This window comes from Eptatretus burgeri, chromosome 9 (assembly GCF_056783735.1).
Source record: "Eptatretus burgeri isolate ZD-2024b chromosome 9, Ebu_testis_v1, whole genome shotgun sequence".
Classification (NCBI taxonomy): domain Eukaryota; kingdom Metazoa; phylum Chordata; class Myxini; order Myxiniformes; family Myxinidae; genus Eptatretus; species Eptatretus burgeri.
Window position 1 is genome coordinate 40,336,822 of NC_140969.1, and position 25,248 is coordinate 40,362,069.

Consider the following 25,248-nt stretch of genomic DNA (forward strand, 5'->3'; position numbering starts at 1 on the left):
GTTTTTAAATGTGGTGCTGGGATGACTATTAATTCCATAGATTGCCAAAACGACGAACAAATCAGTCCTTGAAGAAATTGGACCACTGTGTAGCCGACATTAGAACGCTGATACTAAAACACAAACTGTCATACTTTGGAGACATCAGGTGTGCAGAAAACTAAAGTCTGGAGAAGTTAACCACAATGGGTATGATTGAGGGAAGAAGAGGAAGAGGCAGACCTTGTATATGCCTGGGGTGTGTACCATTACAAATCAGTTGTACAGCACTCGCCGAGTGGCTCGGTTGATTTCAAGCACTCAAACAAAACGGTTGATAAGGAAGGGCTGGCTTGGCAAGCGATTGGTCCTGGAACACACCACCGATGAAGGGTAAAGGCTGCACCCAAGCTGTGTCTGCCAGAGCTTCAGAAAACAGTGCAGGACAGGGATGTTTGGAGACATCCGATCATGAATGTCACCAAAAATCGGCCACAACTTAACGGAACTGGATAACTAGTTACAATAGTACTGATAGATGTGCGGACCAGCGACTGTTGGCTGATATTCAGCAGCCATTCTGCTCATTCCGCAGCCAACAGGGCTCAAACTCAGGACCCTCGGATCCCAAGCCAGCAACCCTTACCACGAAGCCAACACCAGGCTAGTACCAGCACACTACCTATTATTAAAAAAAATATACCATGAGATCATTCACATCCACAATTTAAATCCAGACAAGATAGCCGACGAAGTTTTCATTCGGAGGACGAAGTTTTGGATTTGGTCCGATGGGGATCGAACTCGGATTGTGTAGCTTGATAGGAATCACGCTACCGAACAAGCTCTCTTTCCGGCTGCCGCCATTGAAAAAGCATTTGATTTTTGTCAATGCAACACCCTTCAGGCAAAGGTTACACAAATCTCCTTCTTCAATTCTTACGTCAACATCCATGTATCCACATCTGCAGCTTTTGTATGGCCACTGTTTAGTTTTCCACAGTTTTAATGCGAGTGGGAATTTATCAATAAAGCAATCGACCTCTCGCCTGCCATTTATACTTCTAACAATGAAGTTTGTTCCATTTTTAACACAAGTACACACTTCCTGTATGCTTAATGTTGCATCAATGTCCTATGGGACGACTTCAAACGGTGAAAAATGTAGGACACAACACTCCATTATAAACTGTCGGCGATGACAGAAACTTGACCATCACGCTAAAAATTGACACTCGGCAATTTAAAACTTTTTTGCTGCCAATTCAAATGTCTTTGCACTTGTTGAAGGAAACGACTCCTTCCCTGCACCCCTAATGAGGTGAGTGAGGAAGGAAAGAGCATTTTCTCAGCAAACTGCAGGTGGACATTGGGTATGCTCGAAAGACAAGGACAACCGAGAAGTAGCATTTTTTTAAACAATTTCCCACCCTTTGCAACTCCAAGGTAAAAGTACTTTGATCCATCTGCATTGTTCAAAACGTGTATACATCATGAAAGGCACAACTCTGGGACCGGTGGAGAAACAACAGTTCCCGACGAAGGCCGCTCTGCGGCTGAAACGTGGTTCCGAAACAAGTTGATTGTCCTTTAGCATTGTCCGCTTTGCAGTTCTGACAATGTGGGCCAGTGATGCTTTATTTATTTAGTTAGTAGCTCTCTTGTGCTGAACGATATGTTTAGTACTCTGTCACGCGCATGGAGTGTGCAAAACCACGCTCTACTGAAAGTGTTACAGCAGCTTCAAAACCCCGTACACCTGGGAAATGTCCTCGGATAGCCGAGCGATGATTCATCGATTTTAAAGACGAGTGTGGCAAGAAAGCACGAGCTTTGGTCATGACTCCACACTGATCCAAAGAGCACGATGGCAGGAAAAGGAGAAGCCTCCTTTTCCTGCCATCGACTAGTATACAAGCCATGGACACTAGTATACAAGGACACGAGTACATGCTACGAACGACTGGCATCAGGATTTGTTTTCATTTTCCTGCCACAACTCTGCAAATAAAAAAAAAACAATTGATTCGAGGTCGTCAATTCCATGCTAGACCCCTACAGAATTTACGGGATTTTGCCGGGGTACCAGAAGAAAGGCTTAAAGGCAAACAGCAACCACTTAAAGTCTTTTCGTGAAAACTGCTAAGGGATATAACATCTGCATCGCAGACAGGGCAGCTGACTCGATGTCCTATTTGAAAGATGTGCTTGTCCACAATGTCATGTTCCTGCTGATTGTGCACAATAAAAACTGTATCATTAAATGCTATGACTGAGCCAACATCATGACAATTTGAATCCAGTAATGTACACCCTCTTTGATTAATTTGTTTAATTGTGTGCAGGTGATGTTGGGAAGCAATGTCTTTGGACAAAGGCAAGTGGGGTACATCACATGTACACACCTGCAAGCGGGGGCTGGTGAGTGTGTAACGGTAGACATGATAGTAGGCTGATGACCCGGGCCAGAAGGGGGTAGATTTAGTGTTTGATGGCAGTTCCACAAATGCCTCTCTCTCTGCAGGTAACACCGCTCTTCGATGTGAGCAACTGGGCCTGCTGCTACGCTGGCAGGCCGAGTTTCGCAAAGGAACAGGCTCGGAGCCTCCAAGCGGCCCTTCAGGAAGTTTTGCTGGATCCCAGAGAGATGGCCCCCCTCCAGCAAAGGACCTGGTGTTTTTTGATGTCATTTGTGGCGATTTCAATTTTGATAACTGCTCATTGGGTAATTTTACAACTGTTCGTGTGTATCAGGCCTCAAGTATTCTCATTTGACATAAAATTATGGTGACAAACACATCGCAGTTGTAGGTGGCCAAATTAATTATCAGTGTCTGTGACAGAGTTTTCAGTCTTGTGCTTGAGTACATTGCAAATGAGGTTAGCTGTTTCTTCTAATAGTGTATGAGGGGTGTTTGAAAACTTTTCTGCCAAACTATAATTTTGTGCAGGTAGGAACTTCAAATGAAGCATATTTGTTGGTTATTATATTACAGGATGACCTAGAGGTACACACACTCGCCTCTAAGCTGCCCGGCCTGGATTTGAGTATTGACCCAGCTATAGACTGTCACCGTGGTGTCTCGCAGGCAGGACGATTCATCAATGTGCGTGCCGTCCCTCGGATGGACGTTAAACTAGGCAACCCCTCTGCCAGCATTAGTTGGTGGACATTGAAGATCCTACGGTGTCCTTCGTGAAGAGTAGGTGAGCTATCGCTGGCACCATGAACAAATTACAAATTCGTGCACTGACCTGCAGAGGGCATTGGATCAGCTGCACAGCCGCACCCTTAGCCAATAATGCTACCCCACAGCATTGTATAGCATACAAAGGTAGGTCAACATATTAGGATACCTGCACAAAAACATTCATGCGACAAATTTGTACTTTTTTTTCTTTCTTTCTTTCTTTTTAACACCTTTAATTGAAACAAAATTATGTCCATCGCAAAAAAAACATTTGGACAAATCCTAAATTTAAGTCGTCATCAAATTACCTGCATTAAAAGTGTTTAAATCCAAAAGTCATTCATTAGGACATGCTGCAAATCTATGCTCTGCAAATCTTGGAGAGGGATGCTCTACCATACAACACAATATTGATGCCATCCATGACACGGCGATGGTGGCTTGCAGGTTAACTATCTGACACATTGCCAAACGTTTTGGTAGATCGACAGAAAAAAAGTTTGACATTCTGACCAATACGCTTGTACGGAAGAATTCTGCTACATGGATCCTGAGATTTCACAATGCAGATCGGACACGTGTTCAGGTAAATATTTCTCGGTAGCATTTACCAAGCCAATCCGGAAAACTTTCTCTCCGCACATGTTACTCACGGCGAGACGTGGGTTCAGCACTTCAAATCCCAGTCGGAATAACAATCAAAACGGTGGAAACACTCCTCTTCGCTCTATAATGCTGGCCTATTACACAAATGATGTGACGCCATCAAATATAATGTGGAGTTACACTGTGGAGTTTTGTTCCTTTGTTCCACCATCACAATGTGCCACCTCACACATTATAATTGAAGCAACTGCTGACTGTAGTTATCTCCACCACCGAAGGTTGATGAAGGTTATGTTTTCAACCCTGTCTGTCGGCTTGTTTGTCTGTCTGTGAACAGGATATCTCAAAAAGGTGTAGACTGATTTCGACAAAATTTGGTGGGCAGGTTGGGTGTGTGACAAGGACTACACAGCAACAGGCATTTTAAGGCCATTTTCCCTGCGGGAGCGGGGGTTAGCCTTGTAGACCCCATGACAATCTTCTCCACTTTGCCCTATTTTCTGCATCTCCCCTTGTTAACCCCCTTACCCACATTTCTTCTTCCACCACCTTTAGCCAAGTCTTTCTCGGTCTTCCCCGTCCTCCACTTCCTTCTACATTCATTTCCATCACTCTTCTCACCCAGTCACTTTCATCCTTCCTCAACACATGACCCAACCATCTCAACCTGTTTGTCTTAGCAACATCCATCACAGACTCTATTCCCATCACCTTCCACAATTCATCATTTGGCTGTCTCTCTGTCTCTGTCTCTGTCTCTGTCTCTGTCTCTGTCTCTGTCTCTGTCTCTGTCTCTCTCTCTCTCTCTCTCTCTCTCTCTCTCTCTCTCTCTCTCTCTCTCTCTCTCTCTCTCTCTCTCTCTCTCTCTCTCTCTCTCTCTCTCTCTCTCTCTCTCTCTCTCTCTCTCTCTCTCTCTCTCTCTCTCTCTCTCTCTCTCTCTCTCTCTCTCTCTCTCTCTCTCTCTCTCTCTCTCTCTCTCTCTCTCTCTCTCTCTCTCTCTCTCTCTCTCTCTCTCTCTCTCTCTCTCTCTCTCTCTCTCTCTCTCTCTCTCTCTCTCTCTCTCTCTACGATATTCCGCACATCCACCGAACCATTTGTATTTCCACCCTTTCCAGCCTTCTACATTCATTACCCATGTCTCGCTCTCATAAATCATAGCACTTCTCACACATGTAGCATACACCTTTCCCTTCAACTTCAACGACACTCCCCTCCTCATCAGAACGCGACTCAGTTCCCGAAACTTCTTCCATGCACATCTCACTCTAGAAACCATCGCCAAGTCTGATCCACATTCTCCATTCAGCATGTCTCCTCGGTAGCAAAATGTTTTCACCCCTTCCAGCTTCACACCACCTCCAAGATCCAACTCAATATTTCCTCCATCTGCATCTCCCTCTATGCACACCTCACACTTGAATGTAGCTGCCACACTGGTTAATGACCCTCTCACTCCACTACATTTTTGATGAACCCACTCAGCGCACATTGTACACTGAATGGAGTTCACTCCGACACCCTTCCTGCACACAGCACACGGCCACTTCCCAGTTATTTCCACCTCACCACATGTTTTACCAGTTACCATCACCTTTGTCTTTCTAATATCTATATATTACTAAAACTCTCATCTTGTAAGTATGTATGGATGTATGTCTGGATGTATGTATGTATGTTTGTATGTTCCCGAAATACAGCCAAAACGGTACATGATAGCGCAAAAAATTTCGGCCCACATTACTCACCATTCTCCTGCGGTGTGCAGTATCAAGTTTCGTTCAAATCGGGCAACGAAAAAATTATTAAAAAATCAATTCCTGATTCAGTCAAGTACTCGTCGGGAGAATTTGATCAATCCAAACAATCTCAGCGGTATAATCTGCTGGAGCTATCTCTTTTTTTTTCTTGAAATGATTTATTAAAAAATCTCAAACATTTAGTCGAGACAAAGAACGATTTATTTTTAAGCATAAAATAAACATCGTCTTTTTGATCTAATACTTCAGTGTTCATTAATAAATAAAATTGTGTTTAGAAGATTACGCACAATAATTTCTTCGACTTTCTTTTCTCCGTTTTTTTTTTTTCACATTGATGCGCAATATCAAATTTCGTTAAAATCGGGCAACGAAAAAAAATTATTAAAAAATCAATTCACGATTCAGTAAAGTACTCTTCTGGATTATTGATCAATGTAAACAACCTCAGCGGTATAGTTGGCTGGAGCTATCTTTTTCATCAACCGCTGTCACAACGGGAACCCAATGGGTTCACGGGTCGTCTAGTTCACCTTAAAACCTTTTGCCTCCAAACATTCCTTCCACTTATTGGTTGACTCAGCCTGCCATCCTTCCGAGGTCGGCAAAATGAGTACCAGTTATACTGGTCCGGTTAGAATAGGTGTACCATATCCCTGTGTGTCGTAAGAGGCGACCAGGGTTGCGTCAGGAAGGGCATCCGGCGTAAAAACCTATGCCAAATCATTATGCGGACAACAAAACGAATTAGACGGTTGATCCGCTGTGGCGACCCCTAACGGGAGCTAGCCGAAAGAAGAAGAAGACATTCCTTCCACTTGTTCATCTTCTCCTTCAGTCCATCCCTACTCTCCGCAATCAACACCAAATCATGTGCATACAACAACTCCCACAGTAAACCCTCCTTTGTGCTCCGAGCCAGCACCTCCATCACAACAACAAATAGTAGTGGACTTAGTACCGACCCCTGATATATTCCCACCCTCACCTCAAACTCACCACTGTTCCCATCCTTCATCCTTACAGCTGTGCGTGCTCTCTCGTACATTGCCGTCACTACTCTGATCAACCATTCCTCCACTCCTAACTTCCTCAATGCTCATGTCACTACTTTGTGTGGAACCTGATCGAATGCTTTCTCCAGATCAACAAACCTAAGAAACTACTTCTTCCTCTTCTCCGTGTACTTCTCCTGCAACTGTATTACAAGAAAAATCGCATCTGTCGTTCCTCTTCCTGGCATAAATCCAAACTGCATTTCGTCAATCTTTACCTTCTTCCTTATCCTCTTCTCCAACACCCTTTCCAATACCTTCATTCCATGCTCCAATAACTTTATTGCTCTATAGGAGCCACAGTCCAGAGGGTCACCTTTCCCCTTGTACAGAGGGACGAGGGTACTAAGTTCCCAATCCACTGGAATGCGGTCTTCTTTCACCACCAGATTACAGATCTCTGTCATTCTCTTCACACCCCAACTTCCCGCTGCCTTCAACATATCTCCCACAACTCCCGTCGGACCTCCAGCTTTTCTACTCTTCATTACTCTTATCGCTTCCTAAACTTCCTTCTCAGTTATCTTCTCTGCCGGTCCTAAAATTGGGTTGCTCTCTATATTGCCGTCCCATTCATTCTCTACATTCAACAGCCTTTCCATACATCTCTTTCATATTCCTTTAATTTCATCTGGGTCCACAACGATTAAAACCACTTCATCCTTCAAACAACTCACCCTTGTCACATTGCACCTCTTTTTCGCTATCGGCTTTGCAATCCTATATACTGCTCTCTGACCCTCATGAATCCAAACGTTCTCTGAGCATTTTCCTATGGTGCCTCTTCCACCTTTGCTACCTTTTTCTTTGCAGCCTTCTTGGCTGCCTTATAACTTTCATACACTGCGTCTTTTGCCACCGCACCCATCACAAGGACTAAATGATTCAATTTTGGTGAAGATCAGGATCCAGATCCAGACACGAGAATTCTTTAAGTGATTCTTCACCATTGAGGGATAGGACCAAAAATGATATACATCATGATATTTCAAAAAGTTGTGGATGAGTTGGTTAGGTGACGAGAACAAGCCGATTCGATTTTAGTTCAGGTCTGGATCCAGATCCAGCATATCAGTGGGCTACAAAATGTACAGTGCCTCTAGAAAGTCTACAGCCCCTTCAAAATTTTCACCTTTTGTTGCCTTATAGCCTGTAATTAAATTGCATTAAATCAGACTTTTTCCACCGTTATATACACATCGTAACCCACAACTTCCAAGTGAAAAACAAATTCTACAAATTTCAGAATTTTTTTTTAAAATACAAAACTAGAATATCTTGGTTGGATAAGTGTCCACCCCCCTGAGTTAATACTTGGTGGAAGCACCTTTGACAGTAATTACAGCTGTAAGTCTGTTGGGATCGGTCTCGAGAAACTTTGCACACCTTGATTGAGCAATATTTGCACATTCTTCTGTACAAAACTGTTCAAGCTCAGTTAAGTCGCGTGGGGAGCGTTGATGGACAGCAATCTTCAAGTCACGCCACAGATTTTTGATTGGATTTAGGTTGGAACTCTAACTTGGCCACTCAAGGACATTTATCTTTTTGGTCCTTCGCCACTCCAATGTAGCTTTGACTGTGTGCTTCGGGTCCTTGTCGTGCTTAAAGGTGAACTTCCGTCCCAATTTCAGCTTTCTTGCAGAGGGCAGCAGGTTTACCTCCAGGTTTTTTCTGTATTTTGCTCCATTCATTTTCCCTTCTATCCTGACAAGTGCCCCAGTCCCAGCTGATGGGAAACATCCCCATAACATGATGCTGCCACCACCATGCTGCACAGTAGGGATGGATGTTGTTCTTTGGATGATGTGCTGTTTTGGATTTGCACATAATATTTTGCATTTAGGACAAAAAGTTCCATCTTGGTTTCGTCAGACCACAAAACTTTTTGCCACATGGCTTCAGAACCTCCAGTGGTTTTCTGCATACCTCAAACGGGACTCAAGGTGGGCTTATTTGAGTAACGGCTTCCTTATTGCCACCCTACCATGCAGGCCGGACTTGTGGAGTGCTTGGATATTGTTGTCACGTGCACACAGTGACCAGTCTGCTCTTTCAAAGTTTCCATTGGCGTCTTAATGGCTTCTTTGATGAGTCTCCTCCTTGCTTGGTCATCCATTTTGGAGGGACGGCCTGATCTAGGCAGGGTCTTGGGGGTACCATACGCCATCTACTTCTTAATGATTGTCTTGACTGTGCTCTAAGGGACATTCAAGGCCTTTGAAATATTTTTTATACCCATCCCCTGATCTGAGACTTTCCACAACTTTATCCCAAAAGTCTTTTGAAAGCTCCTTGGTTCTCATGATTGCGTCTTCAGTGTGAAATTCACTACCCAGAAGAGGAAACCTACAGGAACACCTGATTTTATTCGGAAATAATCAGAATCACTGCAATGTAACAGATGGAGGCCAATTAACTTGATGTGTGAATTTGAAGGGCATTGGTTACACCTGAGCGAATTTAGAATTGTTATAAGGGGGGGGGGGGGACACTTATCCAAGCAAGATATTCTAGTTTTGTATTTTTCATCAATTAACTGAAATTTGTTGAATTTGTTTTTCACTTGGAATATGTGGGTTATGATGTGTCAATAATGGTGGAAAAAGTCGAATTTGATTTCAGTCCATGACAACAGGTATAAGACAACAAAAGGTGATAATTTTGAAAGGGGGTGTGGACTTTCTATAGGCACTGTAAACTTTACAGCCTGGTGGAGGTTCGCGCTCTAACGAGTGCCGTTCAAGTTGTTTTTATCATTGCATTGACCTCCGTCTGACCGACAAATTAATTATCCCCCATGACCGATCATCCGTCCATGTACTTTTGTGTACGTCATATTTCAAAATCTGTTGAACAATTAGCTTTCATATTGCAGATACCTATTCCTCATGACATCATCTCAACCTGATTAGAGTTTGCCTGTGATTGGCTGAATTATGTTCCCATAGCAGCCATCTTGGTAACTTGACTTGTGCATGCGATATTTCAAAAAACGTTCAATATTTAGCGGATGATTGCGAGGAACTTTCCATCAACAAGGACACTGTCTGGAGCATCATCACTGAAAATCTAGAAATGCGCTAGGTGTGCGCAAAGATGGTCACAAAGCTGTTGTCCGAGGACCAGAAACAGAAGAGTCATTGTCTGTCAAGACATTATCGGGCGCCTCAAGGACGATCCAGACCTGCTCGGGAGAGTCATTACTGGCGTTGAATCGTGGATATTCAAATTCGATCCTGAGACCAAACGGCAGAGTCGTCAGTGGAAAAGTCCGGCATCACCAAGACCAACGAAAGTAAGGATGTCGAAGTCGAAGGTCAAGGTGATACTCATCGCGTTTTGTGACATCAAGGGCATCATCCACTTCGAGTTTCTACCACAGGGTCAAACAGTGAATCAATACGTGTCCAAGGAGATCCTTCGGCGCCTCGAGATCAGTCCGGGACAAGAGGAGGGATCTGTGGGAGAACAACGCCTGGGTGCTCCACCATGACAACACCCCTGCTCACAGTGCCCTGAGCATCCGACAGTTTCTGGCGGAGAGGAATGTGCCAACTCTGGAGCAACCCCTGTATTTGCCAGACTTGGCCCCTTGTGATTTTTCCTATTACCCAAACTCAAGGGGGTGATCAAGGGGACCCGATTTCCTGATGTGGAGGCCACCAAAAGGGCCGTAACGACGGAGCTCTGGAGGATTCCAGAAGAAGCCTTCCGGTGGTGCATCGAAGTGTGGAAGAAGAGGATGGACAAGTGTGTGAGACTGGAGGGAAACTATTTTGAAAGGGACAAGCTGTAATTTAAATATATTTTTTGGAATAAAATTTCTGTGAAGTCAGTCCCGTTATTTTTTAGACGGACCTTGTGTATACATATATATATATATATATATATATATATATATATATATATATATATATATATATATATATATATATATATATATATATATATATATATATATATATATATACATACATACACTGACGAGCCAAAACATTATGACCACTAATAGGTGAAATGAATAACATTGATTATCTTGTTACAATGGCACCTGTCAAGGGGTTGGATATATTAGGCAGCAAGTGAACATTCAGTTCTTGAAGTTGATGTGTTGGATGCAGGAGAAATGAGCAGCAGTAAAGACCTGAGAGACTTTGACAAAGGCCAAATTGTTATGGCCAGACGACTGGGTCAGAGTATCTCTGAAACGGCAAGGTTTGTGGGGTGTTCCCGGTCAGCAGTGGTGAGTACCTACCGATGGTGGTCCGAGGAGGGACAAACCACAAACTGGCGATAGGGTGTTGGGTTCCCAAGGCTCATTGATGCGCAAGGGCAATGAAGGCTATCCAGTCTGATCCGAACCGACAGAAGGTCTACTGTGGCACAAGTCACAGAAAATTTTAATGGTGGTCACGGGAGGAATGTGTCACAATCCACAGCGCATCGCACCCTGCTGCGTAGCCGCAGACCAGTCAGAGTGCCCATGATGACCCCTGTGCACCGTCAAAAGCACCCACAATGGGCACGCGAGCGTCGGAATTGGACCTTGGAGCAGTGGAAGAAAGTTGCCTTGTCCGATGAGTCCCGTTTTCTTTTAGATAATGTGGATGGTCGTGTAGGTGTGCACCGTTTACCTGGGGAAGTGATGGCACCAGGATGCACTGTGGGAAGACGACAAGCCGGTGGAGGGAGTGTGATGCTCTTGGCAATGTTTTGCTGGGAAACCCTGGGTCCGGCCATTTATGTGGACATCAATTTGACACGTGTCACCTACCTAAACATCGTTGCGGACCAGGTACACCCCTTCATGGCAATGGTATTCCATGATGGCAGTGGCCTTTTTCAGCAGGATAATGCGCCCTGCCACACTGCACACATTGTTCGGGAATGGTTTGAAGAACATGATGATGTGTTCACGGTGTTGCCCTGGCCTCCAAATTCTCCAGATCTCAATCCGATTGAGCATCTGTGGGATGTGCTGGACCGACAAGTCCAATCCATGGTGGCTCCACCTCACAACTTACAGGACTTGAAGGATCTGCTGCTAATGTTTTGGTGCCAGATACCACAGGACACCTTCAGGGGTCTTGTGGAGTCCATGCCCCGGCAGGTCGGCGCTGTTTTGGCGGCATACGGAGGACCAACAGCATATTAGGCAGGTGGTCATAATATTTTGGCTCATCAGTGTACATATATATATATATATATATATATATATATATATATATATATATATATATATATATATATATATATATATATATATATATATATACACACACACACACACACATACATTAACATATATAAACACAAGCCGGTAGGTGGAGATGGGTCACCGAGCATGGAAACTATAAGGTATAGAGCGAAATGGAAGTCATATAGCGGATAGGGAATCACCTTAAGATTATGCATATGAAATCTCATCCAGGTCCATCTACTGATAACTACTCGGTATCCATTTGAATGAAAAGTACCGAACATGCGGTTTGAAATCGGAAATCCCCAAACTTCGAGGGGGTGCTGTGGGTGAACAAAGATCTAAATCGAAAATCCGGCTCGATCGTTTGTGCACAATGTATTCCAGACGATTAGTGTGAATTTTCATGACCATCCGACCATAACCCTAGGAGGAGGAGCATTTGGCGCGGAGGCACCTCCAGCTCTCGCATATTATCGATTTTTGCACTAACTGACCTTTGACCCCTGACCTAAGCGAAATCGGTCAATATGTCCTGAGGCAAAGTTGTAGTACTCATTGAGTACCATGAACCTGCAAAGTTTCATTCGTATTGATGCACTCACCTGGTCGCTAGGGGGCCTTCAATTTTCGCGCATACCCTAATTGTAGGGGGCGCTGCGGGTAAAGTATTCCATATATCACAAAAACCGGAATATATTTGATAGATCATCACCTATAGATCATTCGTGCCAAATTTCATAACCCTACGTGGGATAATGGCTTTCGGAATTGATTTCGCGTGAACGGTACCGATTTTGAAGGTTTTTCGGTTGTTGCTCGGGAACCAAAGCGTCCCTAGCAACCATCACAATTTCCAAAGCACTAGGTCATAAGATGTACCTACCACCCAAGTTTGGTCAAAATACGCCCACATTTACTACCAATTATGCTGATGACAAACGAACAAACATCCAAACAAACACAGAATTACTGACAATAAGGGTCACCTATTTCGGCGACCCAACACACACACATATATATATATATATATATATATATATATATATATATATATATATATATATATATATATATATATATATGCACATCTCTCTCGCTCTCTGATGAATGGTTAATGCTCGAAACGTCAACTTCTCCTTACTTTCCATGGCAGTTCGCATACCTTACCTCAATCAGTCTTGTTGATTTCATCCATTATTCCAACGTAGGGAGAATTTGGTGTTTGAAGTCAAAAGCTGAGAAGAGTAAGTACCTTGATCAGAAATAGGTGAAGCTTCTCTCCTCCACTTTTGTACTCTCCTCTATTTTTTGACTTTTTAGAATAAAAAACAAAAATCGACGTCAACTTTGAATTATCCTTGTACTTCTTAGCTCAGAAACACATCCCACTTACTTAGAGCTGCAATATGGGGCTTTGAGAACTGTAAAATCTTCTTGAAAGCATCAAGGCCACCACTTTACAATTTGGACACTGAGGAAAATGGAAATGGACCATCAATATTTGAAGATGTACAAGCAATGCATAAGCTATCATAATGACTTGCTGTGTAAGAAGTAGAATTTGCCCTCCAAGCTGAAAAGGACATCATGATGGGGCCTGGATTTACTTTTCAATATTATGCACTGTAATTTAGAGAGCCTGGTGTTGGCTTAGCGGGTTGGGTGGTGGCTTGGGATCCTCGGGTCCTGAGTTCAAGCCCTGTTGGCTGCTGAATTAACACCAGGGGGTTGACTCAGCCTGTCATCCTTCCGAAGTCGGTGAAATGAGCACCAGTGTAGTGGTAATAGGGGCACTGCATCTGTGGCATAGCCATGCCCCCAACCAATGATGCAACCAACAGCCAAAAAGGCTGTACATGCTGGGAATTGTAATTTATAAGGAAAAACTTGCAACTCTTTTGTTTCACACAACTTGTGTGGTGACTGCTTTTAGAGGACAAGATGGAACAACACCATGAGATCTTCAGGCAGTACCGTGATCCCTGCCGCCAGGGCCCAGGCGAGGAAAAGGCCTGGGCTGTGGGTAAGGTGCATAATCACATACCTTTCATTGAACAGTCTTCTATCATTCTCTTCTGCCTATTTCCATTTTCATGATATCTGCTTGATCATCTTTACCAAGTGTGACTGCAAGTAAACATACTGCACATGTTTCAAAAGAACCAAAAAATGACAAAATGAATAGATTCCAGAATGTATAGATTTGCACGTCAGGTCAGGTTCGATCTGTGACCTGCTACAGGTACCATGTAAACCTGTACTAACCTGTTCCATGGTCGGGTTGTCGGCGACTAAACCGTCTCCCCCACCAGGTTTTGTGGTGAGGGGGGTGTTTGGATATGGACACCCAGCAGGATTAAAAACAAAACCTGTCAAAGGGCGGAGGAGCTCCTTGTGAGCCAACGGCCATCCATATCTAGTGCCCAACTGTGTCTGCAGACGTCCTCCTGCAGTTGGGTTACTTCTTATTAGGAGGTTGGTGGCAGGATTTGCACTCCAGCCACCGTAAAACCCTTCATTCCGCAAAACGTAAAAACGCAAAAAAATCTGAAAACCCACTCCGTGGGAGTACCTCCTGTGCAGCTTCCCTTCGCAGGGCAGCTCACCGGATGACGGGATTGGGGCAAAGCCTTCGGGACCCCCAATCTTTGATCGGAGGGAAACCACGGGGTAACATCCCTGGGTCAGATTGCGGGAGAGTGTGTCGGAGTGGTGCTGAGGTGTCGTCCACCAGATGGCGGTCTCCTTGGGTTAACCTGAGGCGGTCCCTTCGGGTGGGTGCCTGGAATGTCCTATCCCTAAGAGAGGATGATCACCTGTCTCTGTTATCATCTGAGCTCAAGCATTTGGACATTAGTATTGCAGCACTCTCTGAGGTTCGGAGACCGGATTGCGGCGAGATAATGGTGGGTGGTTACACCTACTATTGGTCTGGTCGCTCCGATGGTTACTATACCCAAGGAGTTGCTGTAGCTGTGTCCAATAAGCTGACCCCAATGATAATTGAGGTAACACCGGTCAACGAGCGTATTATGAGATTAAGGATTCGTCACTCCTTAGGTGTCATTTCCCTGGTCTCTGTTTATGCTCCGACTGAGGCGAGTGATCTCACCGTGAAGGATGCATTCTACGCCACACTCGAGTCTGTGGTTGATCAGTGCCCCAGACGAGATACACTTCTAGTCTTGGGGGATTTCAATGCATCGACTGGAACTGATAGGGATGGTTATGAGGTGTGTGTTGGTCCCCATGGGTCAGGAACTATGAACCAGAATAGCACTAAGTTCCTTGACTTTGCAAGAAGTCATGGACTTAGGGTGGCTGGTTCATGGTTTCAGCGCCCACAAGCTCATCGCTGGACTTGGTATTCCAACGCTGGCGGTGTGGCAAAGGAGATTGACCATGTCCTCATTGACGGTCGTTGGAGGATGATCCAGAACTGCAGGGTCTACCGGAGTGCTCAGTTCCTCAATACTGACCACAGGCTTGTTGTAGCAACTCTAAAGCTGCACCTTAAATCCTGGAGAATGGTACCATCCCAGCCTAGGCTGGATGTTGCCAAGCTCAGGGATGAGAGAGTAGCTGAGGAGTTTGCGAACAGGCTGAGTGGACACTTGGGGGGGCTGGGGGCTTTGGGGGTCCTGAAGAGTTGTGGAGCGCCTTCAAGACCACCGTCCTTGATGTTGCCGGTGGATGTTTTGGAACTCACCGCAGGGCAAAGAAGAATTTTGTCTCTCGAGGGACACTGGATACCATTGATCAGAGTCGCAGGGCCAGGCTGAATGGCAGAGCTGAGCTGTTCAGGGAGCTGAGGCGTAAAACTGTACGTGCACTGAGGGTGGACAAGGAGGCCTATGTGCGAGGAATCTGTGAGGGGGTAGAGAATCACCTGTGGACAGGTGATTCTCGTCCCGCTTACAGGGGAATTCGCGCATTACGTTCATCCAAGCCCATCCCTCGGAGCACTGCAGTTCGAGCAGAGAGTGGTAGGCTCTTGACAGAGGAGTCTGAAGTGAAGGCCCGCTGGGCCGGTTACTTTGAGCGGTTGTACCAGGCTGATCCCCCAGCTGTCGAGTTGGACGTCAAGGGTGTTACAATCCCTGTTGCTGACCCTCAAATCAACTGTGGTCCACCTTCGCTTGTGGAAACACAGGCTGCGGTGAACCAGTTGAAACGGGGCAAAGCTCCAGGGATCTGTGGCATCCATGCCGAACTTCTCAAGGCTGGTGGAAATGCTGCACTCGTGTCGTTGCATGCAGTTTTGTGCTCTGCCTGGAACACAGGCATCATCCCAACTGACTGGAAGAGGGGCCTTGTTGTCCCTCTCTGGAAAGGGAAGGGTGATCGCCAAGACTGCAACAACTACCGAGGGGTGACGCTGCTCTCAGTGCCGGGCAAGGTCTTTGCTCGGATAATTCTTGATAGGGTTCACCACCATCTGCTTGAGCACCAGCGTCCAGAGCAGTCAGGCTTTACACCAAAGAGGTCAACGATTGACCGTAGCCTTGCACTTCATGTCCTCACCGAACGCAGACGAGAGTTTCGGCAGGGGCTGCTTGCAGCCTATGTTGATCTCTGAAAAGCGTTCGATTCAGTGAATCGGGATGTCCTCTGGAGGATTCTTGGTCTTCGTGGGGTGCCACCAAAACTGATCAATCTGATGTCTGAACTCTACTCTGGTACTGAGAGTGCTGTGAAGTGTGGTGGTACCACCTCTGACTTATTTCCAGTTGTTACTGGAGTTCGTCAGGGATGTGTACTTGCCCCCACACTTTTCAGCACTTGTATGGACTGGATTTTAGGGAGGATGTCGGAGAGATCAAGTTGCGGTGCGTCATTTGGGAATGTCAAGATCTCGGACCTTGATTTTGCAGACGATGCAGTCATCTTTGCGGAGACTTTAGACATCCTTTTGGGGGCCCTCGAGGTGCTGAATGAGGAGTCGGAGCCGCTGGGATTACGGGTTTCTTGGGTCAAAACTAAGATCCAGGCTTTCGGTGACATCTTGGATGCTGCTGTCCTGTCTGTGTCTGTTTGTGGTGAGGATGTTGAGGTCGTGGAGAGATTCACTTACCTTGGCAGTGATATTCATGTCTCTGCTGGCTGCGAGTCAGAGGTCAATAGACGTCTGGGTCGGGCCTGGGGAGTCATGGATTCACTGGATCATGGGGTGTGGCGCTGCCGGTACCTGTGTGGAAGGACGAAAGTCCGAGTCTTCAGGTCCTTGGTACTTCCAGTCTTGCTCTATGGGTGCGAGACTTGGACTCTGACCAAGGATCTGAGACGGAGACTTAATTCCTTTGGTACCAGGTCTCTTCGGAGAATCCTTAGCTATCGCTGGTTGGATTTTGTATACAACGAGCGGTTGCTGAGAGAGACTCGGATGAGATTTGTTACCTGCATAGTCCGTGAGCGTCAGTTGCGGCTGTATGGACATGTGGCTCGTTTTCCTGACGCTGATCCTGCTTACCAGATTCTCTCAGCGAGGGAGTCTCATGAGTGGAGGAGGCCAGTGGGCCGACCACGTGCCTCATGGTTGCAGCAGGTTGACCATCATCTCAAGGAGATGGGGATGGGCCTGGCATCTGCCTGGGGGATGGCCAGACGGAGGCCCCTGGAGTACCGGCGGAAAGTGGACGCAGCGACGCGCTGTTCTGGCACATGCTCCCATACCTGACCTGACCAAGACTGCTTTTGTGTGGTGTATTTTGTGTGGTGCTTGTGTACTGGTGTGTTACGAAATTAATAAGAGACATTATTATTAGAACTGCCACTTTATAACTGCTGGCAGTGATGACTGGGTACCAAGACGTTCCAATTTGATTGGACACCTGACCATGACCAATGACATTTAAAAAATAATTATTCATTATTCAATTGAATTTAGAATGGGATTTAAATAAATTCAATTCAAATCAAATCAAGTGGAAGACCAAATAGGTACAGTCCTGCATTGCAGTATTCACAAGGAACCTAAACAAGCAAAAAGCAAAGATGAAGTCATCAAGAGGAACCTGGATAGGATTTGCATTTCAGCTGCTACTCCTCTACCCTCAAATCCATCCAGGCACAGCCAAGTGAGCCATATTAAAAAAACCAAAAACAGAACCCATATCAAATAATTAAACAATACTGGCTGCCAGACCATGTGTCCGATCAAGTTGAAATTTAAAACATGTATTTCCCATCACTACTAGATCACAAATGTGAAGTTTCACGTCGATCGATTAAGCGGTTCCAGAGAAAACATTATTTAATATTTTTCTTCAATCCAATATGGCTGCTAAACCATGTGACCTATCAATTATTCTTAACAAACTTGGACACACATGACTTTGGAAAGATTTGTATGAAGTTTCCCCTCGATTTGTCCAGCTGTTCTGGAGGAGGAGATTTTTTTTATAGGTTTAAGGGTAAATCCAATAAGGCTGCCAAACAATGTGACTTATGATGTCATATGTGTGAATCTTTTGTTCCTCATCGATAGGCAGCCATACGTGTAAAGTTTCGCCTCGATCTGTTCAGCCACTTCAGAGAAGATTTTTGAAGGTTTTTTTTTCTTTTTTAACAATATGGCTGCAGAATCACGTGACCGATAATGTCATCAAATTTTTGTCTGTGGACTATTTTATCCCCAGATGACCCGTAAAATTTTCATACTGATCAGATGTGGCATTCTACATATGCAATTACGACATCATAACAAAGGCATCCATGACATCATCAAAAAAAAAAATCACACTTATTCCCCATAAGGAGTACTTGCTGTGTGCCAAGTTTCAATTTTTTTCTTGGTGCGGTTTCAGAGATACAGAGGTGCAAAGTTTTTCCATTTTTCCAACATGGCTGCCACAACACGTGACCTATGACGTCATAAGTATCATTAAAACATTCTACACGAGTAGTCACACCTATGGTGAAAATTTTGTCTCAATCTGATAAGTGGTTGCTGAGAAAAACACGAAATTTCTGTGCGGACAAACAAACAAACACAGACAGACAGACAGACAGAGACAGACAAACAAACAAACAAATGGACCCAAAAACGCAATACCCTCTCCTTCGGCAAGGGTAACTAGAGAGTTCTTAGAACACCTTACCCTGCAAAGGATCGAGGAAAAAGGACATGAGCAGGGTATGCGAGTGGCACTTTTGATTGGTCGAGATGATGTAAAATTACATAATATTTTGTCTACTTACTGCAAACAGAATTGTCAAAAGGTGATTTGTGTTCTATAGTATTCAAGTATATACTTCAATTGAAATAAAATAACGATTTTAAGGGTTGTAGAAAAAAAAAACATTTTTCAGAATTTTACCACCGTTGACGCAGCGTCATTTTTCCACCTTATCGAACATGTTACATTAGTCATTCATCCCTGTTGTTTGTGTTCTTTATGACGTTCTTAAAAACAGCAAGTTTCCTGTTTGGAATGAATTTAAATTTTGTTTGACAGCCAGAGAGGCAGATGGATAAAATAATTATCCCACTCCTCTCTCCGCATGCACAATCGGGACAAATTCAGAGATAAAGTAATGTTAAACGACAGGTTTGTTTTCCGATTCGTGTTCAAAATATTAACATTCTATTGAAATAAACTTGTTCCTCAATCATAAACTGACATTTGTAGACAGACAGATGGATGGACAAGAACCAATTGCTTAACTCTGCTTTTCACTTCACATGCCCAGAGTAATCAGCCATAGGTGCATGCTGGTGGCCCTCTAGTGGTGGCCTCAATGCACTCTAAGCGCACCAAAAATTGCAAGCGACCAGGAGACCATCGTCCTTCAATGTACCTCTCAACCAGTCCACCCAGTCTGGAATGAGTCCACCAGGACAAGTCACAATTTAATATGACTTAATTAAAACCCACATCAGGCTTTCTTGGCAAAGTAAAAGAAATATATTTTAACAACTCAAAGCTGAGAAGATCATGTATGGACAAGTCAAGCGTATTTGAGATTTGAAGCTGAAACTCAGCATCATGAATTATGTGCTCAGATAAGAAGGCAATTTCTATGACCCCATGAAGGGCATTCAAAATGTTCTCAGAACAAGATATTCAAAATAATACAAGAAAAGCCACCATTTTTATGCCTCCGCTGCCAGAGGCATGATGTTTTCAGGTTGTCCGTCCGGTTGTCGATCCGTGATTAATTTTTGTTCCTGCGATAACTTGTTAACCACTGAGGGGGATTTTTAATAAACCTGATACAAAGGTGGATTATGATGCAAAGATGAACTGATTAGATTTTGGGTTCAAAGGGTCAAAGGTCATGTGACCTTTAGCTGAGAGTATCAGATTTTTGTTGCCAAGATAAGTTGTGAACCGGTGAAGGGATTTTGACCACACTTGGAATAACTATGGATAGTAAAACAAAAATAAACTGTTTAAAATTTGGTTTCAAAAGGTAAATGGCCTATGGTCAAGTGCCCTTTAATTGAAAATCGTGTTACCACAATAACTTGTAAACCACTCAAGAAATTTCAACACCACACTCGACACACTTATGGACTGATTCAATTTTAGATTAATTGTTTGTCTGTCTCTGTCTGTGTCTCTCTCTTTTTTTTTAGAATTTTAGAAAAATTTCTTTTTTTAGAATTTTAGATTAAGTGTCAATTTTAGATTAAGTGTTGTGTGTGTGTGTGCGTGTGCGTGTGCGTGTGCGTGTGCGTGTGCGTGTGTGTGTGTGTGTGTGTGTCTCTCCCTTTAATATATAGCGTGACCTATAATTGAGATCAAACATAACAGTGGGTTGACATCCAACGTGTGTGGGGGCATATCTATTGACGCATTCGCGTCAAATTCTACTTCAATGGAGAAGTATGTATAATTAATAAGAAAAATACATCCGTACAAATCACATTCACTTGTATAATTTTTTTTTTAGTTGGAGCCTTGGACTATAGCATCTCATTCCCGAACTTATTTATTTAATCCTCTCCCCCCCCCCCCCCACCATCACCTCCAATATAGGTAAACAGAAATATGTGGAACAAGTTTTGAGGTTTCATTGCCATGAAATGAATCGAGTTAATAAATCTTTGGAGTTTCATCCCTATAACTACGTTCGACTGAGGATCAAATTGGCAGTATTTCAAGCAGGGTGTTTATTTCACACTGGTGGGGCACTGCATAATTGTAATATATAAACGATGTATGAGGGTGGTTCAAATTTGACCTGGATTTTTGTGTTATAATTAAACTTGTGACTTTAACAACAAAAAAAAATCATCACCACATATTCGGTACTGTGAAAACCACCTCCAATAAAGTTCAACAGGTGGTTTTAGTTCACCAGAATTAAATAATTATTTGTTGTTCTCTCCACTTTATTATCTCATTTGTTGCCATATTCTTTTTCAGCACATGCATGAAAGCAGGAAACATGTGATTATGAGTATTGGTTAACAATATTACAAAGATAAATTCCATGAAAAATTATTAATCTACATGCATTAATCTGTCTTTTAGAAACAAAAGGCCAAGTTAAATTTGAACCAGCTTGATTTGCATGTTTTTATGAGTACGTTTATATTTGTGTTTCATTCAACTTCGCATGCAAGGCACCGTGCTGGAACAAAGAAGTCTCCACTACAATGAAGTCTGCTCTGCAGAAGGTCTGCAGAGGTGAGCTCAGAGCCATCAACACATTCGGCATAATATGGCATATATCAATATTACTGGGCGTACCTACTCGTTTCTTCGCTGACGGGTACGTTTAATCAAAAGACAGCATGTTGTACTTCACACACATATTCCATGTCTATCTGTGAGTCTGAATGAGGATGTAAAATTAAGTGAAACAAACTAAAAAGGATCTTTTGTAACACATTGTCGTGGTGGCTGTGGTTGTTGTTTGTGTGTTCCTTCCTTGTACTATTATATATTTTTCTATTGCTTCGAGAAGTATTTGTCTTTGCTATATGCAGTATAATTGTCTGTATGCCCCGGTTAGAATAGGTGTACCATATCCCTGTGTGTCGTAAGAGGCGACCAGGGTTGCGTCAGGAAGGTCATCCGGCGTAAAAACCTCTGCCAAACCATTATGCGGACAACAAAACGAATTTCCATACCGGATCGGTGGAGGCCTGGGTTACCAACGACCGCCACCGGTACCGGTGGTCAGCAGGGTACCAGTGGAAATTGTGCTACTGCTGGGCGAAGGAGACGGGGAAGGCGAGTCCAGAGGCAGTGGGAGAGGGGGAAGGGTAGAAGTGTGAAGGTGAGAGTTGGAACTCTGAATGTTGGGACGATGACTGGCAAAGGGCGAGAGTTGGCTGATATGATGGAGAGAAGAAAGGTGGACATACTGTGTGTACAAGAGACCAAGTGGATGGGGAGTAAGGCTAGGAGCATTGGAGGTGGTTTCAAACTGTTCTACCACGGTGTGGATGGGAGGAGAAATGGTGTCGGGGTAATCCTGAAGGAAGATTATGTGAAGAGGGTATTGGAGGTGAGGAGAGTGTCTGACCGAGTGATGAGTGTGAAGTTGGAAATTGAAGGGGTGATGATGAATGTCATCAGTGCATATGCCCCACATATGGGGTGTGAGATGGAGTATAAAGAAGATTTCTGGAGTGAGTTCGATGAAGTGGTGGAGAGTGTATCCAAGGATGAAAGAGTGGTGATTGGAGCAGATTTCAATGGGCATGTTGGGGAAGGGAATAAAGAGGATGAGGAGGTGATGGGTAGGTACGGTCTCAACAAGAGAAATGTGGAAGGGCAAATGGTGGTAGAGTTTGCAAAAAGAATGGAAATGGCAGTGGTAAATACGTATTTCAAGAAGGAGGAGGAACACAGGGTGACATACAAGAGTGGAGGAAAGTGCACACAGGTGGATTACATCTTAAGCAGGAGATGTAACCTGAAAGAGATTAGTGACTGTAAGGTGGTGGCAGGGGAGAGTGTAGCTCGACAGCATCGATTGGTGGTCTGTAGGATGACTTTAGAGGTGAGGTTGAGGAAGAGAGTGAGGGCTGAACCAAGGACCAGATGGTGGAAGCTGAAGGAGGAAGACTGTTGCGCGAAATTTAGGGAGGAGGTGAGACAGGCGTTGGATGGTGGTAAAGATGGGTGGGATGATTGGGCAACTACAGCAGAAGTGGTGAGGGAGATAGCGAGGAAGGTACTTGGTGTGACATCTGGACAGAGGAAGGAAGATAAGGAGACTTGGTGGTGGAATGAGGAAGTACAGGAAAGTATAATGAAGAAGGGGTTGGCGAAAAGGAAGTGGGATAGTCAGAGAGATGAAGAAAGTAGGCAGGAGTACAAGGAGTGGCGGCAAAAGGCAAAGAGAGAGGTGGCAAAGGCCAAGGAAAAGGCAGATGAGGAGCTGTATGAGAAGTTGGATACAAAAGAAGGGGAAAAGGATTTATACCGAATGGCAAGACAGAGGGACTGAGCTGGGAAGGATGTGCTGCAGGTTCGGGTGATAAAGGATGCAAATGGGAATGTGCTGACAAGCGAGGAGAGTATGTTGAGAAGGTGGATGGAGTATTTGAGGAGCTGATGAATGAAGAAAATGAGAGAGAGAGAAGGTTGGAAGAGGTGGAGATAGTGAATCTGGAAGTGGGGTGGATCAGTAAGGATGAAGTGAGGACTGCTATGAAGAAGATGAAAAGTGGAAAGGCGGTTGGCCCAGATGGTATACCAGTGGAGGCATGGAAGTGTTTAGGAGAGATGGCAGTGGGGTTGTTAACCAGATTGTTTAATAAAGTCTTGGAAAGTGAGAGGATGCCGGAGGAGTGGAGATTAAGTGTACTGGTTCCGATTTTCAAGAACAAGGGTGATGTGCAGAGCTGTGGAAATTACAGAGGGATAAAGTTGTTAGGCCACACCATGAAGATGTGGGAAAGAGTAGTGGAAGCTAGGTTGAGAGGAGAGGTGACGATTTGTGAGCAGAAATATGGGTTTATGCCAGGAAAGAGCACCACTGATGCAATGTTTGCTTTGAGAATGTTGATGGAGAAGTAAAGGGAAGGCCAGAAGGAGTTACATTGTGTGTTTGTGGATTTAGAGAAACCTTATGATAGGGTGCCAAGAGAGGAGTTGTGGCATTGTATGAGGAAGTCAGGAGTGGTGGAGAAGTATGTGAGGATCGTGCAGGATATATATGAGGACAGTGTGACAGCGGTGAGGTGTGCGGTAGGAATGACGGACCGGTTTAAGGTAAGAGTGGGATTGCACCAAGGATCGACTCTGAGCCCTTTCCTGTTTGCAATGGTGATGGACAGGTTGACGGACGAGATCAGACTGGAGTCTCCATTGACTATGATGTTCGCGGATGACATCATGATCTGTAGGGAGAGTAGGGAGCAGGCTGAGGCGAGCCTCGAGAGGTGGAGGTACCCACTGGAGAGAAGGGGAATGATAGTCAGTCGGAGTAAGATGGAGTACATGTGCGTAAATGAGAGGGAGGGTGGTGGTATGGTGCGGTTGCAAGGAGTTGAGGTGGGGAAGGTGGATGGGTTTAAATACTTGGGATCAACTGTCCAAAGTAACGGAGAGTGTGGGAGAGAAGTGAAAAAGAGAGTGCAGGCAGAATGGAGTGGGTGGAGAAGAGTTGCAGGAGTGATTTGTGACAGAAGGGTAGCTGCAAGAGTGAAGAGGAAAGTATATAAGACGGTAGTGAGACCAGCTATGTTGTATGGTTTGGAGGCGGTGGAGCTAACACAAAGACAGGAAGCGGAGCTGGAGGTGGCAGAGTTAAAGATGCTGTGATTCTCGTTGGGAGTGACTAGGATGGATCGGATAAGAAATGAGTATATTAGAGGGACAGCACAGGTAGGACGGTTTGGAGACAAAGTGAGAGAGGCGAGATTGAGATGGTTTGGACATGTGCACAGGAGGGAAGCGGAGTATATCGGGAAAAGGATGTTGAAGATGGAGCCGCCAGGCAGGAGGAGAAGAGGAAGGCCAAAGAAGAGGTTCATGGATATGGTGAGGGCGGATATGCGGGTGGTTGGAGTGTCAATGGAAGATGTGGAGGATAGAGCGAAATGGAGACGGTTGATCTGCTGTGGCGACCCCTAACGGGAGCTAGCTGAAAGAAGAAGAAATGCAGTATAATTGTCTGTGCTCCTTCCATGTCCGAAATGATTCCTGCTGTTGTAGAATGATGTATGTTACCGTTGAAACCGCTGCATTGAGCGCACATTCTCGCTTCTTTTTCTTCAATTGTGGAAACACGGGCTTTTAAACAGGTATCTTGGTGATGAAATGGACACGAAGTTTTGTTTCAAATAAATTGATTATTAGCTTTCCAACGGCACCAATTTTTATTATTCTACGACACCAGGAACCCTTTAGAATTGCAGCATGGCACACACACACACACACACACACACACACACACACACACACACACACACACACACACACACACACACACACACACACACACACTTCTTTCACTAATAGATTATGTGTATATATGCACAGTAT

General features: G+C 44.4%; 1 protein-coding gene and 1 pseudogene across 4 annotated transcripts in view; one reads left to right on the top strand and one right to left on the bottom strand.

Annotated features, from left to right (window-relative positions):
- SMPD3 (sphingomyelin phosphodiesterase 3) overlaps window positions 1-25,248 on the top strand; it is a 120,215-nt gene that overhangs the window by 72,405 nt on the left and 22,562 nt on the right. For all 4 annotated transcript variants that reach the window (XM_085894890.1, XM_085894892.1, XM_085894891.1 and 1 more), the window contains exons 3-6: window positions 2,325-2,400; window positions 2,504-2,704; window positions 13,728-13,817; window positions 21,369-21,432. In XM_085894890.1, coding sequence (XP_085751016.1) covers window positions 2,325-2,400; window positions 2,504-2,704; window positions 13,728-13,817; window positions 21,369-21,432 — 431 coding nt within the window. The remainder of the gene's footprint in view (window positions 1-2,324; window positions 2,401-2,503; window positions 2,705-13,727; window positions 13,818-21,368; window positions 21,433-25,248) is intronic.
- On the bottom strand, window positions 6,577-7,456 carry LOC147019989 (uncharacterized; annotated as a pseudogene).